This window comes from Pristis pectinata, chromosome 27 (genome assembly GCF_009764475.1).
Source record: "Pristis pectinata isolate sPriPec2 chromosome 27, sPriPec2.1.pri, whole genome shotgun sequence".
NCBI lineage: Eukaryota > Metazoa > Chordata > Chondrichthyes > Rhinopristiformes > Pristidae > Pristis > Pristis pectinata.
Window position 1 is genome coordinate 17416655 of NC_067431.1, and position 24273 is coordinate 17440927.

The 24273-nt window shown below is 43.5% G+C and overlaps 1 protein-coding gene across 1 annotated transcript in view; it reads right to left on the minus strand.

The window, feature by feature from the left end:
• Positions 1-24273, minus strand: part of bcl9l (bcl9 like) — a 111982-nt gene that overhangs the window by 15834 nt on the left and 71875 nt on the right. The window contains 1 exon segment of the mRNA XM_052039709.1: positions 7960-8339. Coding sequence (XP_051895669.1) covers positions 7960-8339 — 380 coding nt within the window.

The following is a 24273-nucleotide window of genomic DNA, read 5'->3' on the forward strand; positions in this document are numbered from 1 at the left end:
TGTCTGAAGCTGGAACAGATTGTTGATTGCCTTCATTTGGCACCAGATAGCTGCGCTCTCTTCAAGCCCAACCCCAGCCTCATCTCCACTGCTCTGCTGCTGAAACTCTCATCCATGCTTTTGTTACCTCCAAGTTTGACAACTCCAATGCACTTGTGCTTGGCCTCCCTCGTACTATTGTCCAAAACACAGATGCTACATCCAGACTTCCCCCTTCACTTTGCATTTGCTGGCCTAAACTGGCTTCCAGTTCACCAATCCTCAATTTTAATACTTTTCCCCTTGTCTATTAGTCCTTCCATGGCCTCATCCACCCCAACTCCAAGTTCCTGCACCCCTATAGCCCTTTGAAATACCCTGCAGTTCCAGCCTCTTACATTTCCCCACTTTTAACTGTTTCACCATGCACTGTTGTGCTGTGAACTGCAGTGGTCCTAAAGCTCTGGAATTCTCCTCGTAAACCTTCATCACTCTAAAGGAACATAGAACAGTGCAGCACAGGAATAGGCCCTTCGGCCCACGATGCTGTGCCGAATTAATTAAATGAGTAATTAAATGCCTAACTAAACTAGTCCCTTCTACCTACACAAGGTCAATATCCCTCCATTCCCTGCATATTCATGTGCCTATCTAAGAGCCTCTTAAATGCCTCTATCATATTGGCCTCCACCACCACCCCTGGCAGCACATTCCAGGCACCCACCGCTCTCTGAGTAAAAAAAACTTGCCCCACGTGAACTTACCCCTTCTCACCTTAAATGCATGCCCTCTAGTATGAGACATTTTGATCCTGGGAGAAAGATACCAACTGTCTATTCTATCCATGCCTTTTGTAATCTTATAAACCTCTATCAGGTCTCTCCTCAGCCTCTGCCGCTCCAGAGGGAACAACCAGATCTACATTCCTTGACATAATCTACATTCCTCCTTTTGGATTCTCCAAATCCTAGCTCTTTGACCAAGCCATCTGGTACAAGAGGGGCAGCACAGCGGCCCAGCTAGCAGAGCTGCTGCCTCACTGCTCCAGTGACCCAGGTTCAGTCCTGATTTCAGATGCTGTGTGCACTTTGCACATTCTCCCTGCGACTGGATGGTTTCCTCAGGGTACGCTGGTTTCCCGTTCACACCTCATAGACATGTGGTTTGGTAGATTAACTGGCCCATGTAAATTACCCCTAGTGTGTAGGTGAGTGGCAGAATCTGGGGGGGGGGGGGGGGGGGTGTGAGAACTGATGGGCATGTCAGGAGAATAAAATGGGATTAGTGTAAATGGGTGCTTGATGGTTGGTGTAGACTCAATCAGTTGAGGAGTCTGTTATATTAATGTGGCTATCTAAATGTACTTGGCTATTGTTACCAGCTTGATTGCTGGGATGCAGACTGGGCCTATACTCGATGGACTTGAGAAGAGTGAGAAGTGATCTCACTGAAACGTACAAAATTCTGTGGGGGTTGACACTGTAGAAGCAGAGTGGATGCTCCTCTTGGCTGGGGTGTCTGGAACCAGAGGTTACAGCCTCAAAATAAGGGTAGAGAGAACAACGGGAATCTCAGTGATGGAGTGGACACCAAGAAAAAAAGTGGATGACACAAACTGGTGTCAGCTGAGAGAGTGCAGTGAAGGCTTCCTAGCAGCTAATCTGTCTGGAAGACACAGAATAGAGTCTTTGCTGTGCTCTCTCAGCTGATATCAACCTCAATCCATTTTCTTTTTTCTCTTGGTCTCCACCGTATCACTGACATTTCTTTCCATTCCCACTCCCTTCCTCTGCAAGTTTACAATTGTTTCATTTATTCTGTGGCACAGTTCTGATAAAAGATCATTGTGCTGAAACTTTATCCATTTCATAGCTGCTGCTTGGCCTGCTGAGTATTTCCAACATTTGCTGTTTTTATTTCAGATTTACAACATCTGCAGCTTTTTAACGAGTCAATTACTATCAAATAGGGTTCAAGGAATTGGAGTACGATGCTGAGAATCCAGTGTAACATTAAGGAGTGCTGCACTGTCTTTCCCACGAGGATGTAAAAAAATTCCTTAGGATCATCACCAAAAAAAAGGCACGAGAGTAACCTCCAGTATCCTGGCTAACACTTAGTTCTTAATCAGCATCACTAAACTCTGGCACATTATCATATTGCTCTTTAGGGAACTGGTCAAATTAGCTACTGGTTTTCATATATTAAAGCAAAGACTACAAATTGACAACAAAGAACTTTAGGCCAGCCTGAGGTTGTGAAAAATGCTATTGAAATGCAAGTGTTTTGTTAATTACTTTTTGCACACAAGCCCAGACAGTGAAGGATATTCAAATACAGGGGAACCTCACAGCTGCACGAGCAGGAATGAAACTCTGAAGCTCTTCCTCCAGTCAGTGACTCACCGGCCCCTTTGTAATAATGAGTGCCCAAAGTTTCAGCTGGCCTCAACCCAAAATAATCCCTAGAAACCGTTCACAACTGATGAAGCAGAGGGTTATCGATCGCCCTCGAGGGTGTGAATCTGAGTTAATGCTCTGTTACCATTTGATTTCATATCAGTGCCTCTGTTTTTATCCCAATAGGTCTTTGGTGCAAGAACAGATGCTTCAAATAATATTCACACAGAGGAAAAGCAGGGCTGCGGAATGAATCCGCATTTAAATTTGACTGAATGTAATGTCTTTCATGACTTCAGGACATCCCAAAATGCCTGCATCCAATGAAGGAATGTAGTCGCGGTGGCAGAGTAAACCTGTACTCCGCAAGATCCTAAAAACAACAAAAATATAAAAGGATCACCAGACAATTTGTTTGAGGGATAAATTTGGCCACAGTGCCCAGGGTGGCAGCATTTGCAACCTCTCTCCTTAAATCTTCCTGGTTACAGTCCAGATTCAGATTGGAGCAACTGGTGAATTACTGCACATTGTGCTCACTGGGGGTGCGTGGCAGTGGGAGTGTTAAATGCAGTTCTCAGGACATTTAGTAAGTTTGTGTAGGTGCAATGTTCCCACTTTTAAAGCAGAGATTGTACAAAACCAAAAGTACAATTTCTTTTAAAGAGAATTGAATTAAACTAAATTTTTAAAGAATTCTCTATTCATCAACTGGCTTTCTGATTTGTTCACAGTCACCACCACAATCTCATCATGTTAACCTGCTACAAACTGTTGATTGAAAATGTCCACAGATCTGACCTTACCTAAAATCAGCAGTGCCTTTTACATGGGTAAGAACAGAACAAGTATTTACTGAATTGCAGAAAAGTAATCACCATCTTTGCAATCGTTCGTAAGTCATAAAATCTGCAGCTCCAGAAATATCATTGGAATCAGCTCCTACTGAGTTTACCCTCCACAAACATTAGGTCATCCCCTAGCCAACATTGCACAACTCCTGGGTTGGCTGTGGCAATGACTCCCTGTTCAACGATTACCCCATTTTCAAAATTTGCATTCCTCTGTTAACTGGACTCTTGCTCCTCCATTGTCTGCAATCTTCTCCAACCTTACTGACCTTCAAGATCTATGCATTCAGCAAAAGAAAACCAAGCGCCTGATTAAGAGATGAAAAGTAGAGAATAAGACTAAAGGTACAAGGAATGTAGAAGTGGACAGCAAAAGCATCTACAAATATGCAAAAAAGATTACTGAAGACAAAAATAGGTCCCTTACAGTCAGGAATAATGGGGAACAAAGAAATGGTGGAGCAATTAAAGAAATGCTTTGGTTGTGTCTTCATGGAGGAGGACACAAATAACTTCCCAGAAATGCTAGGGAACAAAGCGTCCAATAAAAAGGTGGAATTAAAGGAAATTAGTACTAGTAAAAAAAAGTGTGCTGGAATAAGCAATGCAACTGAAAGCCGGTAAATCCCCAGGGCCATGATAACCTGCATTCCCGAGTACTAAAAGTAGCAGGCAGAGAAGTAGTGGATGCATTGGTTGTCATCTTCCAAAATCCTGTAAATTACAGAAATGTTCCTGCAGAAGGTGGCAAATGCAAGTCTGTTATTTAAAAGAGGGAGAGAAAAAGCAGGGAACTGCAGACTGATTAGCCTAACCAGTAGTGAGGCAATTCCAGAGCATATAATGAGGGATATGATAGCAGGACACTTAGAAAATATCAATAGAAGTATAAAGTCAACATGCACTTATGAAAGAGAAATCATGTTTGACGAGCGTACTGGAGTTTTTTTTTTGAGGATGTAACTGGTAGAATAGATAAGACAGAACTAGTGAATGTGGTGCATCTGGATTTTTAAAAGGCCTTTAATAAAGTCCCACATAAGGGGTTAGTGTGCAAAGCTAAAACATGTGGGATTGAGGGTAGTGTACTTGGATAGATTGAAAATTGGTTGAAAGACAGGTGCAGATAAATGGGAAGTTATCCACTTTGATAGGATAAACAGAAAGGTAGAACATTATTTAAATGAAGAGAGATTGGGAAATGCTGGTGTACGAAGGGACCTGGGTGACCTTCTACACCAGTCATTAAAATCAAACATGTAGATGCAACAAGCAGTTAAGGTGGCAAATAGTATGTTGGTGTTTATTGCAAGAGGTTTTGACTACAAAAGCAAAGAAGTCTTACTGCAATTATACTGGGGCTTTTGTGAGATTATATTTGGAGTAGTGTGTGCTGCTTGGTTTCCTTACTTAAGAAAGGATAAAAAGAATGAGAGTGATCTCATTGACATGTACATAGGTTGGATAGGGTTAAACAGATTGGATGCAGGGTGTGAGTGTGTGTGTGTGTGTGGGGGGGGGTGGGAGAGGTGAGGGGGATCTCGTGTCTCAGGATACAAGGTAAGACATAGACATTTAGGACTGAGATGAGGAGAAATTTTTTCATTCAGAGGTTGGTGAACCTGTGGATTTCTTCTTCATAGAAGACTTGAGGTCAAGTCACTGAATAAATTTAAGGAAGGGGTAGGTAGATTTCTTAACATGAAATACATCATGGGGTATGGGGAGATGGCAGAAATATGGTGTTGAGATAGACAATGAGTATGTTCAATGGCAGAGCAGGGTTGAATGACCAAACATCCTACTCCTGCTCCGATTTTCCACATTTCTATTCTGAGTTGTCTTGTCTTCTCCCCAACATGTCAGCTGTGTCTTCAGCTGCCTGGTCCCCTTGAAAGAGGCCATCCTGCCCAAACAATATGGGTTTGGATTGTCCCCACGTCTACCCTAACAAACACTTTCAGAATCTTGAGGGTCTTTCACATCTCAGCCATTCTGTTCAAGAGAAATGAGTCCTAACTAGTTCAATCATTGGATCCCTGGTTAAAGGCTAGTAGAATTTGGGATTGGTATACAGTATGATCTGACATTGTTGGTCCACTATCAACAACAATGCAATTCTATATAAACCCTTGACATAGATAAACATCCTCACACACTTCAAGAGAGCAAAATATAGCTGGGCCATATAATGAGTGTTTCACAGTCAAGGAATGAGTTGTTTCACAGTCCCAGGCTCAGGGCTGAAGAGAATATATGGTGGCTATAAGGGCTGGTGGAACAAGAGACAAAACCAAACACTTACATTTTAAGACACCTTTTACTTTAAACTAAGCATCGATACACTCCCCCTCCTCTTCACTATCCTCCCTGAAATCGACTCACCATATTGTTACATCCTCCAGCAAATTCACTGAAGGCAACAAACCAGTGGGACTTCAGACCTCCGTCTGTCATCCCTTTCTTTCCTGTACAATAACCCAAGTTCAAAACTTTTCAATGAACTTCACCTTCACCTTCTTCATTGTCAACCTCACTGATGCCCAAAACCTTGGGTGCTCCACCATGTCGGACTGGGGACAGTACAACAACACATGCACTGGTGTCACAATGTTCTTGTTGCAGGAGTCATTGGCAAAGCCAACAGGCTCCAGCAGCATCTATTGTGCCACCTTCATTTCCCTCAAGAAGTTGGGGGTGAACTGTTTTCTTGCAATGCTGCAGTCCACGTCTGCAAAACACAGCAGGTTTTATTTTGCAGCTTCTTCAATCAGATTAGAGAAATTTTAAAAGTGGTCCATATTTCTGCAGGTCTGGAGACCGGCTCAGGATGATGGAATTCAGTCCTCAAAAGACATTAGGTGAATCCTTACCGACTCCAAAGTGTTTCCCCAGATTTACTTCATCAAATTTGAATACCCCAGCTGCCAGATTGGGATTTGAACCCATGTCGCTGGATTATTAGTTCAAACCTTTGGATTATTAGTACAGTAACATAATCATTACACCACTGTAAATTCACAGGTCATATTGCATGAGTGTCAATTAGTTCAATTTACTTTTATTTCATGTCTCCTCTCCATTAATGTTTAGTCTGGGCTTCATATATATTTAAAAAATCTGATTTGAATTTGGATGTAGTATCACTTCAGTAGAGTGAAATGATTTAAATAATTGGACTTTACATGCATCACCATTGTTTGGACAAGGAATGGACCAAAAAGTTAAACTAACTGGAAAATGGTGGTTATGTTTGATGATGACATCGGGTAGGATATTCTGCAGCATGCGTTTCACCTCCCAACTTCCCAGTGCTTTTCCACCAGATACAGGGCAAAGGTCAGGAATGTTATGGGATACTCTCTATTTGCAAGGATAAGTACTTAAACAAAACTCAAGGAACTCAACAATATTCAGGACAAAGTGGCCTCCAAATACGTGTGTACACAAACAGCTTCTGCATACCACAGCTAGTTAACTGAAGTTGGGGTGACCTTGTTCTCAAGTGGAAGTAATGCAAGTTGAATAGTTTTTCATCTGTCTGCAGCTTAGCTCCACTTCAGTGGGAAGCTTGCTGGTGGTGACGTTCAGCATTATGAGGAGAAAAATTGAGGTAAGTGTTATGGCAGTGATGCAACCTTGCTTGACACCAGTCTGCAGTGTAATTGGGTCTGTTGTGAACCTACTGATTAAAATTATGACTTGCTTTGCTTCATGAAGCAGAAATAAAAATGGATACATGTTTCCACAGGCAGCCAAATTTGGGAAGGATGTTCCACAGTCTCTCTCAACTGATGGAATCAAAGGCTTTATTGAGGTTTAAAAAGACCACGTATAGTGTCTAATGCTGTTCCCTTGTGAAGTGCTGTGAAGATCATGTCCATCGTATCTGTAGATGGACAGAATCCACACTGCAATATGGGGAGCAGCTCTTTGGCTACTGAGAAGTGGCAGTTGTAAAGAACCTTGGTCACGACATTCCCCTGGCAAACTACTTTAGTTACCACAATGAGACTTGTCTCCTTTCTTGAAGATGATCACAATTATTGCCCCTTGTAGTATTTTTTCAAATACAAATGGAGAAATATGTGGGGAAAAAACCTTTGAAAAGAAACACCAGTTCCAGACACATGAAGGCTGTGAACCTCCCCAACATACTACATTGTGCATTGTTTAATATTCAAAATACTGCAGTCCATGTTCTTATCCACATATCCATTGCGCCACATGATACTAATTTGTTGCACTTTAGTAAGTAGGCCGCAGAATTTTCAAACCCCTCCATGGAATTCCCTTGTCCCAGACAAACTTCTCCTGCCTTGTAGATTAACCATACTGAGGGACACAGAAGAAAGCTTCTGTATCCCCTCCACCTTCCTCATCACCAAACCACCTTCATTTGTACAGATGGCAAAAAAAACTATAGCAGAGGCTTGGGGGCTCTAGAGTTTAGGGGCACAAGGCAAGGTGTTTGAGCCTGACCATTCAGGATGAAGTTACTAAACATTGCCATGTGAAAAGGCTGTTGCAACTTTTGAGCTCTCTTCCTGAAATGTAGTTGCTCCTAAGGCAATTGTTCAACCCAAGAATGAGAAATGAACAAGGACATGGAACCAAGCAAATGGTGTGAAGAGAGAGATGATCATGACCTTATTGAAAGGAGGACGACATCCTATATTCCAACACTAATTGTCTCTGTTGTACCGCCTCCAGTAACCACACAAACCCACCTTTAGATTCTGTGTCTATGACTGGTGTGCTGGCCTCCCGCTGGTCTCCTGAGTCCACCGAGATGCTCCTTTCCCGTTTTACCTTCCCCTTCAAAGCTCCCAGGTTCGTCACGGAGTTCTGGGAGCCTTTTAGTCCAGAGTTTCCGGGAGAGATCTGACTTGATTTTCCACCATGACTACTTGCTCCTGTGGCCTTTGACCCCAGGCCGCAGGGCGTTCCCTGGCTTGCATTTGGGGGTGGGGCATTGCTATTGACTGGCTTGCCATGATTTGGCAGTTTACTGTCCGGGTGCATTTGATTGGTCACGGCTTTTGGCGATGGGACCGGTGGGATCCGGATTTCTGTCTCGTGTTTTATTTTCAAACTGTTTTCAGAAAACCTGCCAAGACAGAAGTTCAAAAAAAGTCAAAATTAATAGAAATAAAAATGCAATTTTGCAAATACCCCACACAAATCACAACCACGCCTGTTCCTATCAGATGCAATTGCAAATTTCTGGTAGATGCATGATGGCAGACAGCTTGCAAAGCCACAATTTACAAGTGGTCAGAAGACTACAAATGAGTTTACAGACTGAGGCTGGCTGGTTGCAGAGGGAAAGGTTGCCATTTAGCTTCTTGAGGTTATTCTACCGTTTAGAATGGGATTACGCCTGATGTAGTTCTGCGTGCATTTATACACATTGGCTGTGGCTCAGCTGGCTTCTCCTCATTAGATGGTTCTGGGTTCAAGCCCCATCTCAGGTATGGCTGGGAATCCTGTAAATACCAGGAGGGCTTGCTGGAAGTGCATCTTACAGTTAAAGGATTAAGCCAATATTTATCCTTCAGTTGCCACTTAAACAGATTATCAGAGTGCAGCTTGTGGGAGCTTCCTGTGTACAAAGTGCAAATTTAGGCAAGGTATAGAAGGATACAATCCTAATGTCTACACCTCCCGCTGCCTCAGTAAAGCAGCCAGCATAATCAAAGATCCCAACCACCCTGGACACTCTCTCTTCTCCCCCCTCCCATCGGGCAGAAGATATGAAAGCCTGAAAGCATGTACCACCAGGCTCAAGGACAGCTTCTATCCCGCTGTTATAAGACTATTGAATGGTCCCCTAATACGATAAGATGGACTCTTGACCTCACAACCTACCTCGTTATGACCTTGCACCTTACTGTCTACCTGCACTGCACTTTGTCTGTAGCTGTGACACTTTACTCTGCACTCTGTGATTGTTTTACCTTGTACTACCTCAATGCACTGATGTAATGAATTGATCTGTATGAACTTTATGCAAGACAAGATTTGCAATGTAATTTGGTACATGTGACAATAATAAACCAATTTATTAATTTAATGTGGGCAAATGGGATTAGTGTAGATGAAGGGTCTGCTTCTATGCTGTACAAGTCTACGACTCCCTACAATAGTTATCACGCTTCAAACGATTATCACAGACAATAACTTCTTTCAGGTTGTGCAACGCAATATCCTTCTAGACGAAAAATGTCGAGGAACTGGAGAGCAGAGGAGATCACAGAGGGGGAGCACTGAGAGAGGGACTCACGAAGCTCCTGTCAAAGAGACGAAGAAAACTTCTTCAAAGTGGGACCCCTTGAAGAGACTTTGCTTCTCTAGTATTACTGCTCCACTGCGAAATCTTTTCAAGGGTGCCCACTTTGAAGAAGTTTTCTTCCTCTCTTCGACAGGAGCTTTGCTAGTCCCTTTCTCACTGCTCCACCTCTGTGATCATTCCAGCATCTGCAGTCCTTTGTTTCTCCAATATCCTTCGAGACTGTGTATAACAAAAGTATGTCAATCGTAGATATTAAATTTTTAGCTCTGTTGCTCTTTCTGGCAAGTTTTTCACAATACGAAGAGATGTTTTCTTCTGGAATGCCCGGCTCTAATTTTAAAATTCTGTCTTATTGTCATAAACTCTTGCACCACTGGAAGGAGTTTCTCACCACCTACTCAATCAGTTCCTTTCAAAATCCTGAAGCTGTTAAATAAGTTACTCTTCAGTCATCTGTATTCCATAAGAGTAGTTTACGTAACAGAGTCCATACAGCACAGGAACCATTTGGCTCAACATGTCCATCCTGACCATCAAGGTCCCACCTGTACTAATCCCATTTTCCTGCAGTTGGCTTGTAGCTTCTATGCCTTGGAAATTCAAGTGCTCCTCTAGATACTTCTCAAATATTAACTCTATGCCTCCACTACTTTCTCAGGCAGTTTGTTTTAGATTTTAACCATCCACTGGATGGAAACATTCTTCCTCAGACCCCTTTAAACCTCTCACCCCGTACTTTAAACCTATGCCCTCTGGTTTTAAATACCTTTGCTGGGAGGGAAAAAATTTCTTACCAACAATTCCCCTCATAATTTTGTACATCTCAATCAGGTCATCCCTCAGCCTCCTTCGCTCCAGGGAAAACAAACCCAGCCTATGCAGTCTCTCCTTGTGACTAAAATGCTCCTTCCCTCGAATATCCTGGTGAATCTCCTCTGCACCCTCTCCAGTGCAACTACATCTCTTCCAATAGTTGACGATCTGAACTTTACATAGTGCTCCAGCACAAACAAAGGGTCTTCAGGTGGGGAGGGGGCACTAAACACAGAGCAGAGGATACCATAAATTTACAGAAGGATTTCTCCTTGACCTCTCATGGTTACTTGACCACGGGGCAAGAATGGGGAGAAATCGAGAGCTGAGTTGTCTCTATCTCCTGAGGTCACTGATTCTAAACTGAACAAAGGCACAAGTCACTTATTGGAAAGCAAAAAACTGCAGATGGTGGAAAACTAAATTGAAAGCAGAAAATGCTAGAAATGATCAGCAGGTCATTCAGGATCTGTGGTGAGAGAAGTAAGAGGGAACGTTTCAAGTCAACTGGCATCCATCAGAACCTGGTGAAAGGTCATCACCCTGAAATGCTAACTGTGTCCCTCTCCATCAGTTGCTGACAATCTACTGAACATTTACAGCACTTTGTCTTAATCGCACCCTTTATCTTTGGAATAAATTTGGAACAGTGAGGAAAACTAATAGCAGCTACTGGGAAAATAAATCATGGAAAGAAAATAACTTGGGAGTCTTATTAAGAAGGGAAGAAAGATTTATATTTCTCTAGTGTCTTTCACAACCTTAAGCTGTCTCAAATCATTTTACAGATGAAATCCGTTTAAAGTGAGGCCATCGCTTTTAACAGGGAAATGTATCAGCTAATTTGTGGAGAGACGGTTCCCACAAACAGGAAGGAACAGGTAGGAACTGTCCACTGAAGACACAGAAATAGAATCTTTCTTGGATTGTGGCAAGTACAGCTTTCAGAAGATGAACATGAGAGAACTGATGACTACAAGTAGACCATCAACCCAACCAACCAATTCAGCACTGAGTGGTCACAATAGTCTATCAGGGAAGGCATCCAGGGATAGAGAGTGAGGTTCAGAGTTGGCAGAGTACCCCTGGTCAGTCACCACCGACAGCGCGCAGCTGATCAGTGGACATCTGGTCTGGTATGCGAATGGGCCCGTGTGCAGATGTCACATGTGGACAATGCACAACTGGTCCATTTTCACTTGCAGCTCATAAGTAGACAATGTACACCTGGTCACAGCAGTCAGTTTTCCAACCAGCACACAGACCTCACATCTGGCTAGACCACACCTGATCAATTCTCACTTGCACCCAATAGTGAACACCTGGTGGTTGCAATCATACACTGTCAACCAGAATACACAACTAACATCTGGCCTGAGGACACCTGACCAATTCTCACTTGCACCCAATAAACAGGCAGTGCACACCTGGCGACTGCAGTTATAGACAGTCAATCTGCACACAGAGTTTGCACCTGGCCAGTGCACAGCTACTGCCTGTCCTCACACAAGCTTCTGTACAGACAACTCTTCTCTCCAGAAGCACTTCATTTACACATCTATCCAATTGCTGGCATGCTTGGTGACCGGGACAGTCAAAAGTTCACAGGACAAATTAAAGCAGAACTCTTTCATTTCCAAATCATGCCAAACTAAATTTATTCAATAAATATTGGTGGCCTGAATATGGCAAGCTGAGAGAAGTGACTAACTTCAAACAAGAACTCTCTCTATCTTTTTAATACTATAAACAGAGATCACTCCTCCAGCTTCGACCCTTTTGTTATACAAAGCTCAAGACATTTCTCTACTCACCCAGAAGAAAGGTTTGCCTCGCAGCCCTACAACGTACACTACACCAACACACAGCTCTAAATGTCGCTAATTCCTCCAGCATAAGCTTGCCATCACACAATAGGTGGGCGATGTGACTCCAATCGCTCACACTTGTGACCGCCTGCTCCTTCCCCTCTACATTTACAGAACAGGGCTTCAATCCTCGCACCTACATTGCTTCCTCCCCTCAACTTAGCTCACTTCAAACGAAAGCATGACTCATGCCTGAAACCACAGCCTGTCGCTACACGATTTATATGTGTGGAATTCAGCTCTCAGACCCTTGCTCTTAATCTCAGGCATAAACAAAGGACCTCGTTCGTTTTTTCTCTCAAAACACTCCAATGTTCGAACTCGTTGTCTTCTCATCTACTTTGCTGTGACCCAACAGAATCTGTCCTTTGCATGCAGCCTGAACTTGGCATAACTTGTTTCTCTTTCCACAAAGCTGCCTGACCTGCTCAGTCTTTCCCTTCTGTTTTTCCTTCACTCTCACGCAATTCACTTTACAGCAACCCTCTTCAAGCCTCCACCTGCATAGACTCTACCAAACTTATAAATAAAAAAGACAAATATTCAGTTTGAAACTGTTCTAATTCAATGAATGATTTAGAAATTGCTACTCATAAACATCGTGCCATCTCACAGAAGGGAACAAAAGTGGGACTGTACAGGTTAGGTGTAAAAGGAACCTCCCACAGGCCAGTGACATTGGGAACCATCAAGTGGTTACCAGCACATCACTGCTCCTTTAAACACAACCAACAGGGCCAGATTCACATAGTTAAGAGAGACAGATCACTGTTGGTGAGGGGCTCACCTTAGATCAGTGAGGTGCATACAAGTGAGGTACTTTGTTCGGAATGCAACCAACCAACGCAAAAATAATGAATCACAGACAAATAAAGAAATAATTCAGTATGTCAGGGACACAAAGCTTGAGACGGTGCTAGATGAAATTATTTTAAGTACTGGGGTGAATTGCAGAATTGAGATAAGGTTCTTACTTGGCAATTGTGAGATGACAGAACTCCAAGTTTTCAGGATTCAGAGGAGAATCAATTTGGGATAATGTTTTCCCAGGGACCAATCCCAGAGAACAAGATATCCGCGAAGAATTTCTGAATAAGGGTGTAAATTGAGATTTCCTCCATTTAAAAGGATTTGGAATTAGTTGCTAGATATTAAAAGTGAAAATGATGTTAGAAAAAGCATCAAATGTTTCTGAAGATGGCACGACACGATGACGGGGAGAGGTGGGATGGGGCTGACAAGTGGGGGAGAAGGGGGTAGCTGAGAAGTCTTGGAAGAAGGTGGAAGGGGCAGCAGAAAAGTGAGTAAATCGAGGGGTACTGACAACCGTGGATGATTGAAGGGTTGGAGGGGATGCTGTGGGGCCACTGCAGACAATAGGATGGAATTGTGGAATACGGGGAGATGATCAAATTTAGAGGCATGGGAGCAAAGTTGGGCATGAGAGAAGACGGGGCAAGTGAGGAATAAAGTTGGAACAGGTGGGTAATAGAGGTAGAAAAGAGATTGATGGGAATGGGTTGGTCAATCCACAGATAGTGCATCACTACCATACAAAAGCTGAACCACTACCGTCTGGCTGTCCACAGTATAAAGCTTCTACTGGGCACAGAATGATTCACTAATCTCAAGTATGTTAGCCCTCCCACCATACCTAGGAATCCTACAGTATGCATTGGTGGTGAGTGACATTAGAGAATGCCAAGGGACAAGAAAAGTCCCCACTTTGCTTGCTTGCTCACAGGGAGGTGCAAGACAGGGTCAGTGAATTACAGAGGGGAAATGCCCCTTTCATTTCTCTACTACTCTCCCACGCTCCACTTTCCAGTAACCCTCTTCAAGCCTCTCAATGCAGCGAGTTCATGTTCAGCTGTACACAGGCCTTGATTGGATGGAGATAAATGCAAGCGGTTAAGGGGTAGGTTGTCCATCAAAAGTGCAAGTGAACTGTAAAGGAGGCTGAGAGTTACAGTGTGAAGGGACTGACAAATATGACGTGTATGTGGATGGTAGAGATTGAGGCATGTGGTGAAATGGATCGTAGGAGAAGATGCACAAACAAATGTGACCTTTTAAAACATGTAATTGAAATTCAAAAAATTGCAGATACTGGAAATTAGAAATAAAAACAGAAAGCGTGTATGTACAGGTGGAGCCTCGAAGAGGGTTGCTATAAAGTGAAATGGGGCAGAGGGTAGGCAAAACAGAAGCGAAATGCTGAGCAGGTCGGGAGGCTTGGTGGAAAGAGAAACAGGCTTAATGTTTCAAACTGAAGATCCTTGATGAAGGGTTTGATCTGAATGGTTAATTGTTTCTTTTTCACAGATGCTGCCTGACCTGCTGAGTCTAATAGTTTCTGTTAAAAATGCAAATGAAACATAGGAACTAGGAGTGATATTTTGATCCTGATTTTGTGTGACTAACCCTCGCAGAGACACAGTCTACAGCAGATAATCATTGACCTGTCATTAACAGATGAGCTTTTGGGATTTACAAATTTAAGATAAGATTTCTTTCGAAACACACAGTGAAACGCACCTTTGCGTAGAGTGTTCTGGGGGCAGCCCGCAAGTGTCACCACGCTTCTGGCGCCAACATAGCATGCCCACAACTTCCTAACCTGTACGTCTTTGGAATGTGGGAGGAAACCGGAGCACCCGGAGGAAACCCATGCAGACACAGGGAGAATGTACAAACTCCTTACAGACAGTGGCCAGAATTGAACCCGATCGCTGGCGCTGTAATAGCGATATGCTAACCACTACACTACCATGCCTATTTGCTTTAGGAGCAGCTCTGGAATTGGTAGCAACCTGGGTTAAGGATGATGGGCTTAACGATGAAGATCAGCCAGATGTAAAATCTGTACTTCCACCATAAGGAAAAGGGTAGGAGCATGGAAACAATGTCCAAAACCGATGCACGCTGATGAAAGCCTGTGCCTGTGGAACAATGGCCTGCTGGGGAGCCCGACCCTGAGCAACAGTGGACCAGCTGAGACTGTGGAACGGTAGCCCAGTGGGAGCAGGAGGCCATGCCAGTGGGAGCAGGGAGACTGTGGAACAGTAGCCGGGTTATTACACCCTGAATGGGAAACTTGGTTGCACTTACAAAAATCCCTTCTCTCTCAAACAGAGTTATCTAGATGTCTCCCCTCCACCTTCTAGAGCCAGACCTTGGGGAACAGTAGCCCAGTGGGAGCTTGAGCCTGTGGAACTGTGGGGGTCAGCGTGTGGAACTGTAGCTCATTGCAAGTCTGAGCCTGTGTGCCTATAGCCCAGAGAGAGGACGGTATTTGTGGAAATATCCCCTTGGGAGAAACGATGCCTTTGAAGGTGCATGAGAGAAATGGAGGAAGTACAAAACCTGGATATAAAAGACCGTGTTTGACAGAATGTGTGGTGAACAATGGAGAGGCTGTGAAGTGTGGAGTACAGCCTTTATGGGGCGGGTTGGAATGGAGAGAGTGTGCTCCTGCATGCCTGCACACAAATACTGGCAAGATGCATCCAAATGCTTCAGGATCAAAGAGCTCCAGATTGACTCAATGGAAACCTCAGTAGACAGATTGTGATTCCAGAACGGCCCCGTTCAGCTCATAAAGCACATCACACAGGTTCCCACCCAGCACACCGAGTGTGTTACCCTTCAGATGTCAGCAGCGGGCACCGTCATTTGTGCAGGCACACACAAGCAAGTGCTGGTCAGGAGCCCCACCCCAACTCCACAAATTCAGTCAGTCAACATTATCCCCTCATGCATTGCACCCTCCTTGCACCAGGACAAAAGCTGCGTTTTGGTGAGGTACTGGGACAAATGAAGGGATCTTACGAAAGAAATCTCAAAGCTGAGTTGAAGAAGTGCACATCAGATAGATTATTTTCTCTTAGAAATGAGAAGGCTGAGAGTTGGCCTTTTAGGGTCGTTATTATTAAATCAGTTTGATAGCACAGACTCAGATTTGATAGTTCCATTTTTGTACAGCGGGATTAGGACAAGGAGCCATCAATATAAAACGTGAAATAAATCCAATGGGAAATTCAGCAAGAAGTGATGAGGTATGTTGAATAATCAAAACGAGAAGGATGGTCATTTAAAAACCAGTTAAGCGCTTGAGGGAGAACGAAACAGTCAACATTGATAGATGGTGATCATAATGAAGAGAGCTGAGCAGAGGTTCAGGACTAGCATAAACATTGATGTAGACCAATGGGCAGAGCAGATACAGGTCCTCCCGAGTTTACAAACACCCAACTTATGTATGAGTCGTTGAGAGACTGGTGGGATGGATTTATCAGCTGCTGCGGGGCTACAGGCATCTCTTCTGCCGTTTGCGGCCACATTTCCGACTTGCGACCTGTCCGGGTTATGAACAGTTCACAGGAACAGAACCTTGCTGTAACCAGGGGAGGACCTGTACGTGTATCACAAGGAGGAACATAAACATAGAACAGATTCTCAGAGGCCAGTCCATGGACAGGGACGTGCACATATTTAGAAAGGCAGGCTAGCAAGATGGATTCAGACTGAAACTGAAGTGAGGAAGAACAGGGTGGCCTCCACTTCTTCAGCAACTTTTAGAACATCAGGAAACCCTAAAGTACTTTACACCCAATGAAATACTTAATGTCGTATAGTTATTCTTACAATCCAAGGCATAAGACAACGAATTTATGCTCTGCAATGTCTGACAAACAGCAGTGAAATAAATGATCAGACAGTCTTTAAACATCTTGCATCCACTATCCCCATCATTTCACAACCTGCCCCTTTTAAAAATATTACAAATTTAATTGTAAATATTAAAAGCACATTGTTTAAAAAAAAGCACATTCCTATGGTCTCTCCCAGTGGAAAGTACCCCGGGCTGAGGCAGGAATGTGGAGCTCCAGCTGCTACAACCGAGAAATTCCCTTTTATAAGATGATGAATTAAAATAGTTGTTCTCCAACAGCAGCCAACGCTCCTCCCTCTGGAACCCAGTAAAACTAAAAAGGTAATTAATAAAACTACTCATTTTCACCTGGTCCACCATTCCCTTTCTCCGTCTCAGGGACAGGTGAACAACCAGTTTTTGCCACAAGTCAACGGATTCACTTTGCAAGCTTGACTACACTTCTTGAGCCCTGCTTCCTCTTTCAGTTTACATTCCATTTTCACAGCTTCTCCATCCCTGCTGCACTTGGTCAGAAGATGTCCCCCTCACAATTCCATTCTCTTCAACCATTGTTTCCTTTCCAGCCTCTCTCCTCCCACACAGGACACGGATAGGATTTTCCCTTGTCCTTGCCTTCCATCCACTATTCTCTGCAATTTCCGACACCTCTGACAAAATGCCACCACTTGACACACTTTCCTCATCCCCCCCCCCCACTTTCAGCATTCCAAAGCGACCAATCCCACTGTGAACCCTGATCCACTCTTCCCTCTCCATCAAATACATTTTCCCTTTATATGACATCTTCTCAACACGTGCCTTTTTACCTCCTCGCTTCCTGACATCCAGGGACCAAAACACTCCTTCCAGGTAAACCAGTGACTTCCTTCCCACTCCAACTCCTCTGGCTTTCAATGAAGCCCAAGACCTCCCCTCCCAACTTGGCAGATTATAGCCTTCAGGACACAACAATGAACTGCTTTGGGGAATCAGCCATTCTAGTCTTCCATCTCTCATTTCCAGCATTCAGTTTTCTTTTCTCTCTCTCTCAATATTCATAGCTTGAGATATTTTTGGGTATAACTGGAATCGAGGATGTGGGGATATGGGCTTAGTACAGAAAAATGGTGCCACAGTAAAATGTCAGCCGTCACGTTGAATGGTCGAGCAGATGTGATGGGTTGGTCTGTTTTATGTTCTCATTTCGGATTTCATTCATCTTCTTCTATCTGCACCTCCTCCCGACACAGTCTGACACTCCCGACAACAGTGGGTCACCATTATTCACCAGCACTTAGCACTCTCTTTCAGCTGGCACCACCACCAGTGTGTCACTCAGTCTGTCTTGGTTCCACCTTATTGCAGACCTTCCTTTTGTTCTCTCCACCAGCCTCCCGCTCCTTCCACTACAACTTTAATCTGGCTTGATTTCAACCTTTAACTAGCTCTGATGAAAGATCAATGATCTGAAACATTAACTCTGTTTCCCTCTCCACTGATGCTGCCTGACCTGCTGAGTACTTGCAGCATTTTCTCATATTTCTTTTATAAATCGTTGTGTAATGAAATGCTGTAACAACTGGATCAAGTCTGTCAACAGCAGAAGCAGGACGTGCTTTCAGTCCATGAGTGATAACCAGTGCATCGAGCATTGCCAGTTTTGGGGTCTCCCATCTTGTCATCACAGGCACAGCACCCAATAATTAAAGGCAACCAAAGATAGTAGCAACATTGATTAACTTGTCACTTTTCTGAGTGGGTATAATTCAATTCTTCTACATTACGACAGTAGCAACACTAAAAATATATTTTACTGGCTGTGAAGTGCTTGGGAATCTCCTGGTATTATGACATTCTTTATTTTTCTAATACTAGCGAGTTGCTGGCTGGAACATAGGTGTTGATCATTCACATATCCCAGAATCTGATGTTTATGTTCGAAACAGCAAATCAAGCAAGACTAAAAGCACAGAATACCGACACAATCTTCAAAACCTGAAAATGACGATGCGATCAAGGCAGCACACGGTCAGACTGTAAGAATTATTCAACCTGGAAAACTTGGACGAGATGTGGAAAAGGGTGGTTACAAATGAGGAATGCTGACTGAAGCAGTGGGTCACCATGGACTGGAATCACCAAGGATTTACAGCAATAAAAAGCTGGGAAAACTGAACTGGCAAGACAGAAATTGTTAATCACTTTTCAATTACAACTTGATGTATTCTTGATAGGGCAAAATAAAAATAACTATTATCTTGGGAATGAGGCAATTCAATTAACCCTCAATTAGCTCTACACAGCTTTCCACAGGAGTTTTATTATACCATTCTCCGGATCGTGAACCAGTGCTGTGGGGTTAAGGAGATCCAGGCTCAAACTAACAGTCCCAGTCACTTGGAATTTCCAAACACGTTGTAAGTTTATGGGGGTTGTTAGAATTGAATTAACTCAGAAAATGCGCTATGAGACAGCCAATCATATTTGACTTGAGTGATCCCCGAGGGCCCCTGGGGAAACTTAAAAATATAATTGTCACCAAAAGGAAGTTAGCAGCTGCAGGCAGAATCAATAAACTCTCCTTGTTGCTCTCTGCTGCTCTATAGAATCCAAATTATAAACTGAGATGAGGCAGAGAAAACAGGAGAGCTTACACAAAGTTAAAAGTGTCCCTGAACTCAAGTCCCTTCAAGCGCTGCAAGATTCAACGGTTTTCAGATTAAACAAAAACACTTTTGGATTCTTTAATATTTGCCTGGGAGTGTAGGCAAAGAGAGGGGAGTGCCTGTCAGATACTTTGTTTGCTAATTCTTTTTAATGTGCTGCCCAGGGAATTTTGTGATTCAAGTTTAACAGCTCCATTAGCTGATAAAAGGAAATCAGCACTCAGCCCAGGAGAATCCTGATTTTAGCAGAATATGGGCACTGAAATCCTGATAAACCTTTGGTGCAAAGCACAAAATGTCCTTACAGGCACTGGACCTGCAGGGTAAAATAATCTGACAACCCAACTGTGCCCCAAACTGGGGATCAGTTGCTTCCATCATTTCTCTCCAGCTCAGCACCCAAATGGCCAACATATGGCAGAGATGGTGAGAAGCGTAGGTTCCTCGACCATGATGGTGTATCACTGAGTTTTGTTGTGTCACAACTCATGGTCTGCATGCCTGTTACTTTTAACACAATACGATCAACTGGGAATGAAATGCCCTGGTAAATTTCCCCATCCCAAATTCTCCTGACCCTAAGAGGACAGGACTTTGAGAAGTAGTGCGGAATTCTCCATAGGCCTCCCATGCCCAATTTATCAGTCAACCATATGAAAGATCTGGTGCTGTTTGGGCAATGATGTCTATTTTAATCGGCCTTTCTAAACTCAAAAGTAGTTCACTGGCCGTTTGACATGTCCCAAAATCATCAGCTATGTAAATATATTTTCATTCTTAAATCAGCTACATTAGCTGGGAATAACAAGTGGACCTGCACCACTCATGACTGAATTGTCTTCTGTCAAAGCACTTTATAAATATAGTCAGTGCCACTGGGTTAGCATGGTGAGTGAGCCAGGGATGTTTGAGTGAACTTGAACTTGGTGTGTTGATGAGGGTGATCTTGGAGCCAACTTGCAGTGTTTGAGGTGCAGTGCCAGCTATTCCTGGCAGGGCACATGCATGGGGTAAAGGAGCAGGCCCACTGATGTGAACCTTTACCCTGGTGTCTCAGCTTTCTGGTTGTACAGAGTTCCTCAGTGAGTCGTTGGATATCCGGGAGGATCGGGTGGAGGAGGTTGTTGGTGGTTATCAGGGTTGGTTGGTCATGAAGATGGATTCTATGAAGTATTTTAAAGGGGAGAGGTGCAGAGAGGTGGAGAAGCACAGAGATCAAAGTTTAGAGAGAAAACCACAGTGTACTATCCAAGGAGTTGATGGCACAACCGCCAGTGATGGAGCAATGAAAATTGGAGACGCACAAGGTGCCACGTTTTCAGTGGCACTCCTCATGTCTCCCCCCCACCATCCCCCCCCCCCAATAAGCTATGAGGGTTCCCGCACTTTTGGTGCCTTCCCCACTCACTTATCTCCCCTTTAATTATCTTATGGTGATCATTAAGGGCAAGGTGTTTTTGTTCCGGTCTCTGCCTTATCTGACTGGGATACATCATCAGCAATGCTGATTGCCATTGTCATGAAACAAGGCTCTTGGAACCAGTTCACTCACCTGGTGGGATTATGAATATGCAGATCTGAGAGGGAGGTAAGGGCAAGGAATGGAGCAGTGGGGAGGAAGCTGCATTAGTAGAAAGTTGAACTGATTAAGGATTGCCAACGTAGTTTTATAAAGAGTAGTCATGTATAATAAATAGAACTGAATTGTTTGAAACAACTATTGTAGAATCTCAGTGGGCGTAGTTTATACGACTTTCAGAAGACATTAGATATGATTCTGCGCAAGAGAGAATTGGGTAATATTAAATAGCATGGAATTGAAGGCAAATTATTGACCTGATTAAACATTTGAATACAGTAATGAGCATGTCTTTGAATTGGGCAGTAGTGGTGCTCGGAAGAGTACATTGTCTTCTCAGCGATTCACTATATTTAACACGGCTTGGGCAAGAGTCACGTATCACAATCTGGCAACGATTTAAAGATGGGTGGTATGTAAAGCCATCTTAAAAATTAATAAGAGTCACTGATTAACTGATGGCAAGTGCAAGGTCACCATTTACACTAAAAAAAAGTATGGATCCAAGTATTATTTAAATGGTGAAGAGCCAGAATCAATGACAATTTTGGGGTCCATGTATACAGATCACGAAAATGCTGTAGTAAGGTATAAAATATAAAAAGGGCTATGGAATGTTAGCCTTTATAATGAGGGGTAAAGAAGTCTCAAGTTATTTAGAATCTACTGGGTTATGTGTACACAAAGCAGCATTGTGGAAAGGCTGCAGAGGCCTGAAGTGCAGATTTATCAGAATAGCACAGGAGCGCAATGATTAGATTATGGAAAAAATCATAACTTGTTGAAATATAAGAGACTGAAAGGTGGAGACACAAGAGGCTGCTGGAATCTTAAGCACAAAATAAACCACTGGAAGAATTCAGTGGGTCAAAATGCATCTGTGGTGGCAAAGGGGTGGTTCACATTTTGGGTCAAGACCCTGCATCATGACTGCAGTATGAAAGCACATGGCTGTCCTGTGACAGTGATAACACTGACCCCTCTGATCGGAGGACAGCATTGCTCATCGGATTGGAAGTGACACCACTGTCAATCAAGGTTTGGCTCCACCCGCCCATCAGCTGCAAGCATAGGGATTGGCCTTGAAGAGCACCTTTGTTCCTGGGCCTGCCTGACCATTGGCCTTGGTAAACACCTTTGTCCTTGACCCCCAAACCATTGGCCTGTCTAAAGTACCTGGTCTGGCTCCACCCAGCCCTCCAGCACTATAAAGAGTGCTGCACATTTCTGGCTCCCTCTCTCTGCACTGCTCTAGGAATAGTGAAACAATGTTGCAGAGATCATTGGTAAGAGTGTGCACCACCAAGAGGTTTGGGAGCATCTTAGTCAGATTCCAGGGAGTGTTAGAGCCAATGCTTGTCTAGGTCAAGGTGTTCAGGCATTGAAGTGTTTATCCCTTGATAAGTTGTAACTTTATTTTGTGTGTGTGTGTGTGGTGTGTGTGTGTATCTCACCCTCGTTGTGATTTCCCTTATTTTCGTGATCTCCTGTGTGTGTGCAAGTGTACATTCGTTCCCATTCATTCTGTTCCTGCATTTGCCTTTGCGATTAAACTATTTTTAAGATCCAAAGCCTGTGTCCAGAGTCCTCCATCTTTAAGATCCCAAAAGAGCCTTTTTTCACACAACAATGACTTAAATAAAATAGGTAACAGATCAAGTTGCACTATCAAGGGGTGATCTCCTGATGCGATGAGATCTGTAATAGCCCAGGAGACAGAGTCCTGATGTTTGTTCACAGGTTATGGTCCAAGGGAAGGTATGAGGAGGTGTACAACTCTAACCCTCGTCCGTGGGTTTGATCACGAGGCCAGGATTGGTCCAAAGTGAGCAGAGTGCTGTTTGTTCGGAGGCAGTAAGGTTGGAGTGAGTGAGGAGGGTGGAGAAGTCAAGCGGACAATGTCACATCAGCAATTGGAAACGAGATGATCAAGACAAGGTAAAAGGCCAGAAGGGAGTGTCCAAGTAGGAGGAGAGTGCTGGAGAGGCAAGAAAGAGTTGTCTGTTGGGGGGGTGGGGTGAGGTGAGGATTCCTTGCTGAAGAAATAGGCACAGAGGCAGAAAGGTGTTGGTTCAGAAGGATCTTGGTATCCTCTTAAAGAAATCACTGAAAGTTAATACAGCAAGGAATTAGGAAGGGAAGAATTATGTTGGTCTTTATTGTAAGAGGGTTTGAGTATGCCTTCCAAGACTGCACTTTGAATACTGTATACTTTCCCTATTCAAGGAAGGATATATTGCAATAGAGGATATGGAGAGTCATCAGATTGGTTCTGAAGATGTGGGGTGGGGAGGGCAGTATGGCTTGTCTGATTAGGAGGTCAAGCAGTCAGAGCTTACAGTCATTACAGTTTAGAAGGAATGCCATTGAGATATACAAGCATCTTATGATAGATGCAAGAATGATGCTTCACCCAACAGTTTTGAAATTTAGGACAGGGATGGAAGAAATTTTTTCACCCAGAGTATAATGAATCTTTGGAAATCCGTACCTAAGAGTACTGTGGAAGCTGAATCACTGATATATTCAAGGTAGAGACAGATTTTCAGATACTAAAGAAATCAAGGAATATGGGGTTAATGTCAGAGAAGGCCCAAGGAGCCCAATGGCCACCTCCTGCTTCTGTTTTTTATGTTCTGATAAACGGTTGTGAGATGATTTGATTGAGGGTTTGGGATTTTGAAAATAATTAGACGGAAGAAATGTTCTGTACTGCTGAGAGAGTTGAGGAAAAGGGGTCAAAACTCAGACTGGGGATTCAGATTTCAGAAACCACTTCTTCGTGAAAATGGATGTAATGAGGTGAAGTAGTTCTGGCAGATGGTGAAGTTGCTGTGAGAGGAAAGGTCGAGACAAGTTGGATGTAATTCTTTTTAATGTTGCTAGGTGATCAAGATTCTCTGGGGGAAACCCCCAGAGGAAAGGGAAGCACGCAGCAGCTGCAACAAGCTTCAGCCCACTGGTTCCCACAGCAGACCTGAAACTCCAAGAGCTCACTACTGGACACCCCCACAACCCACAGATCAGACACACGCAGTGACTGTGGAAAGACGATTCATCGAACTAGACAGTAGAAGCTGTTAAAATGACAATCGTATTTATAATGGCTCTTTAGAAGTGCTAACCAAATGGTCTCTGCTCTCCTGCCCTTTTACCATGACCCTGC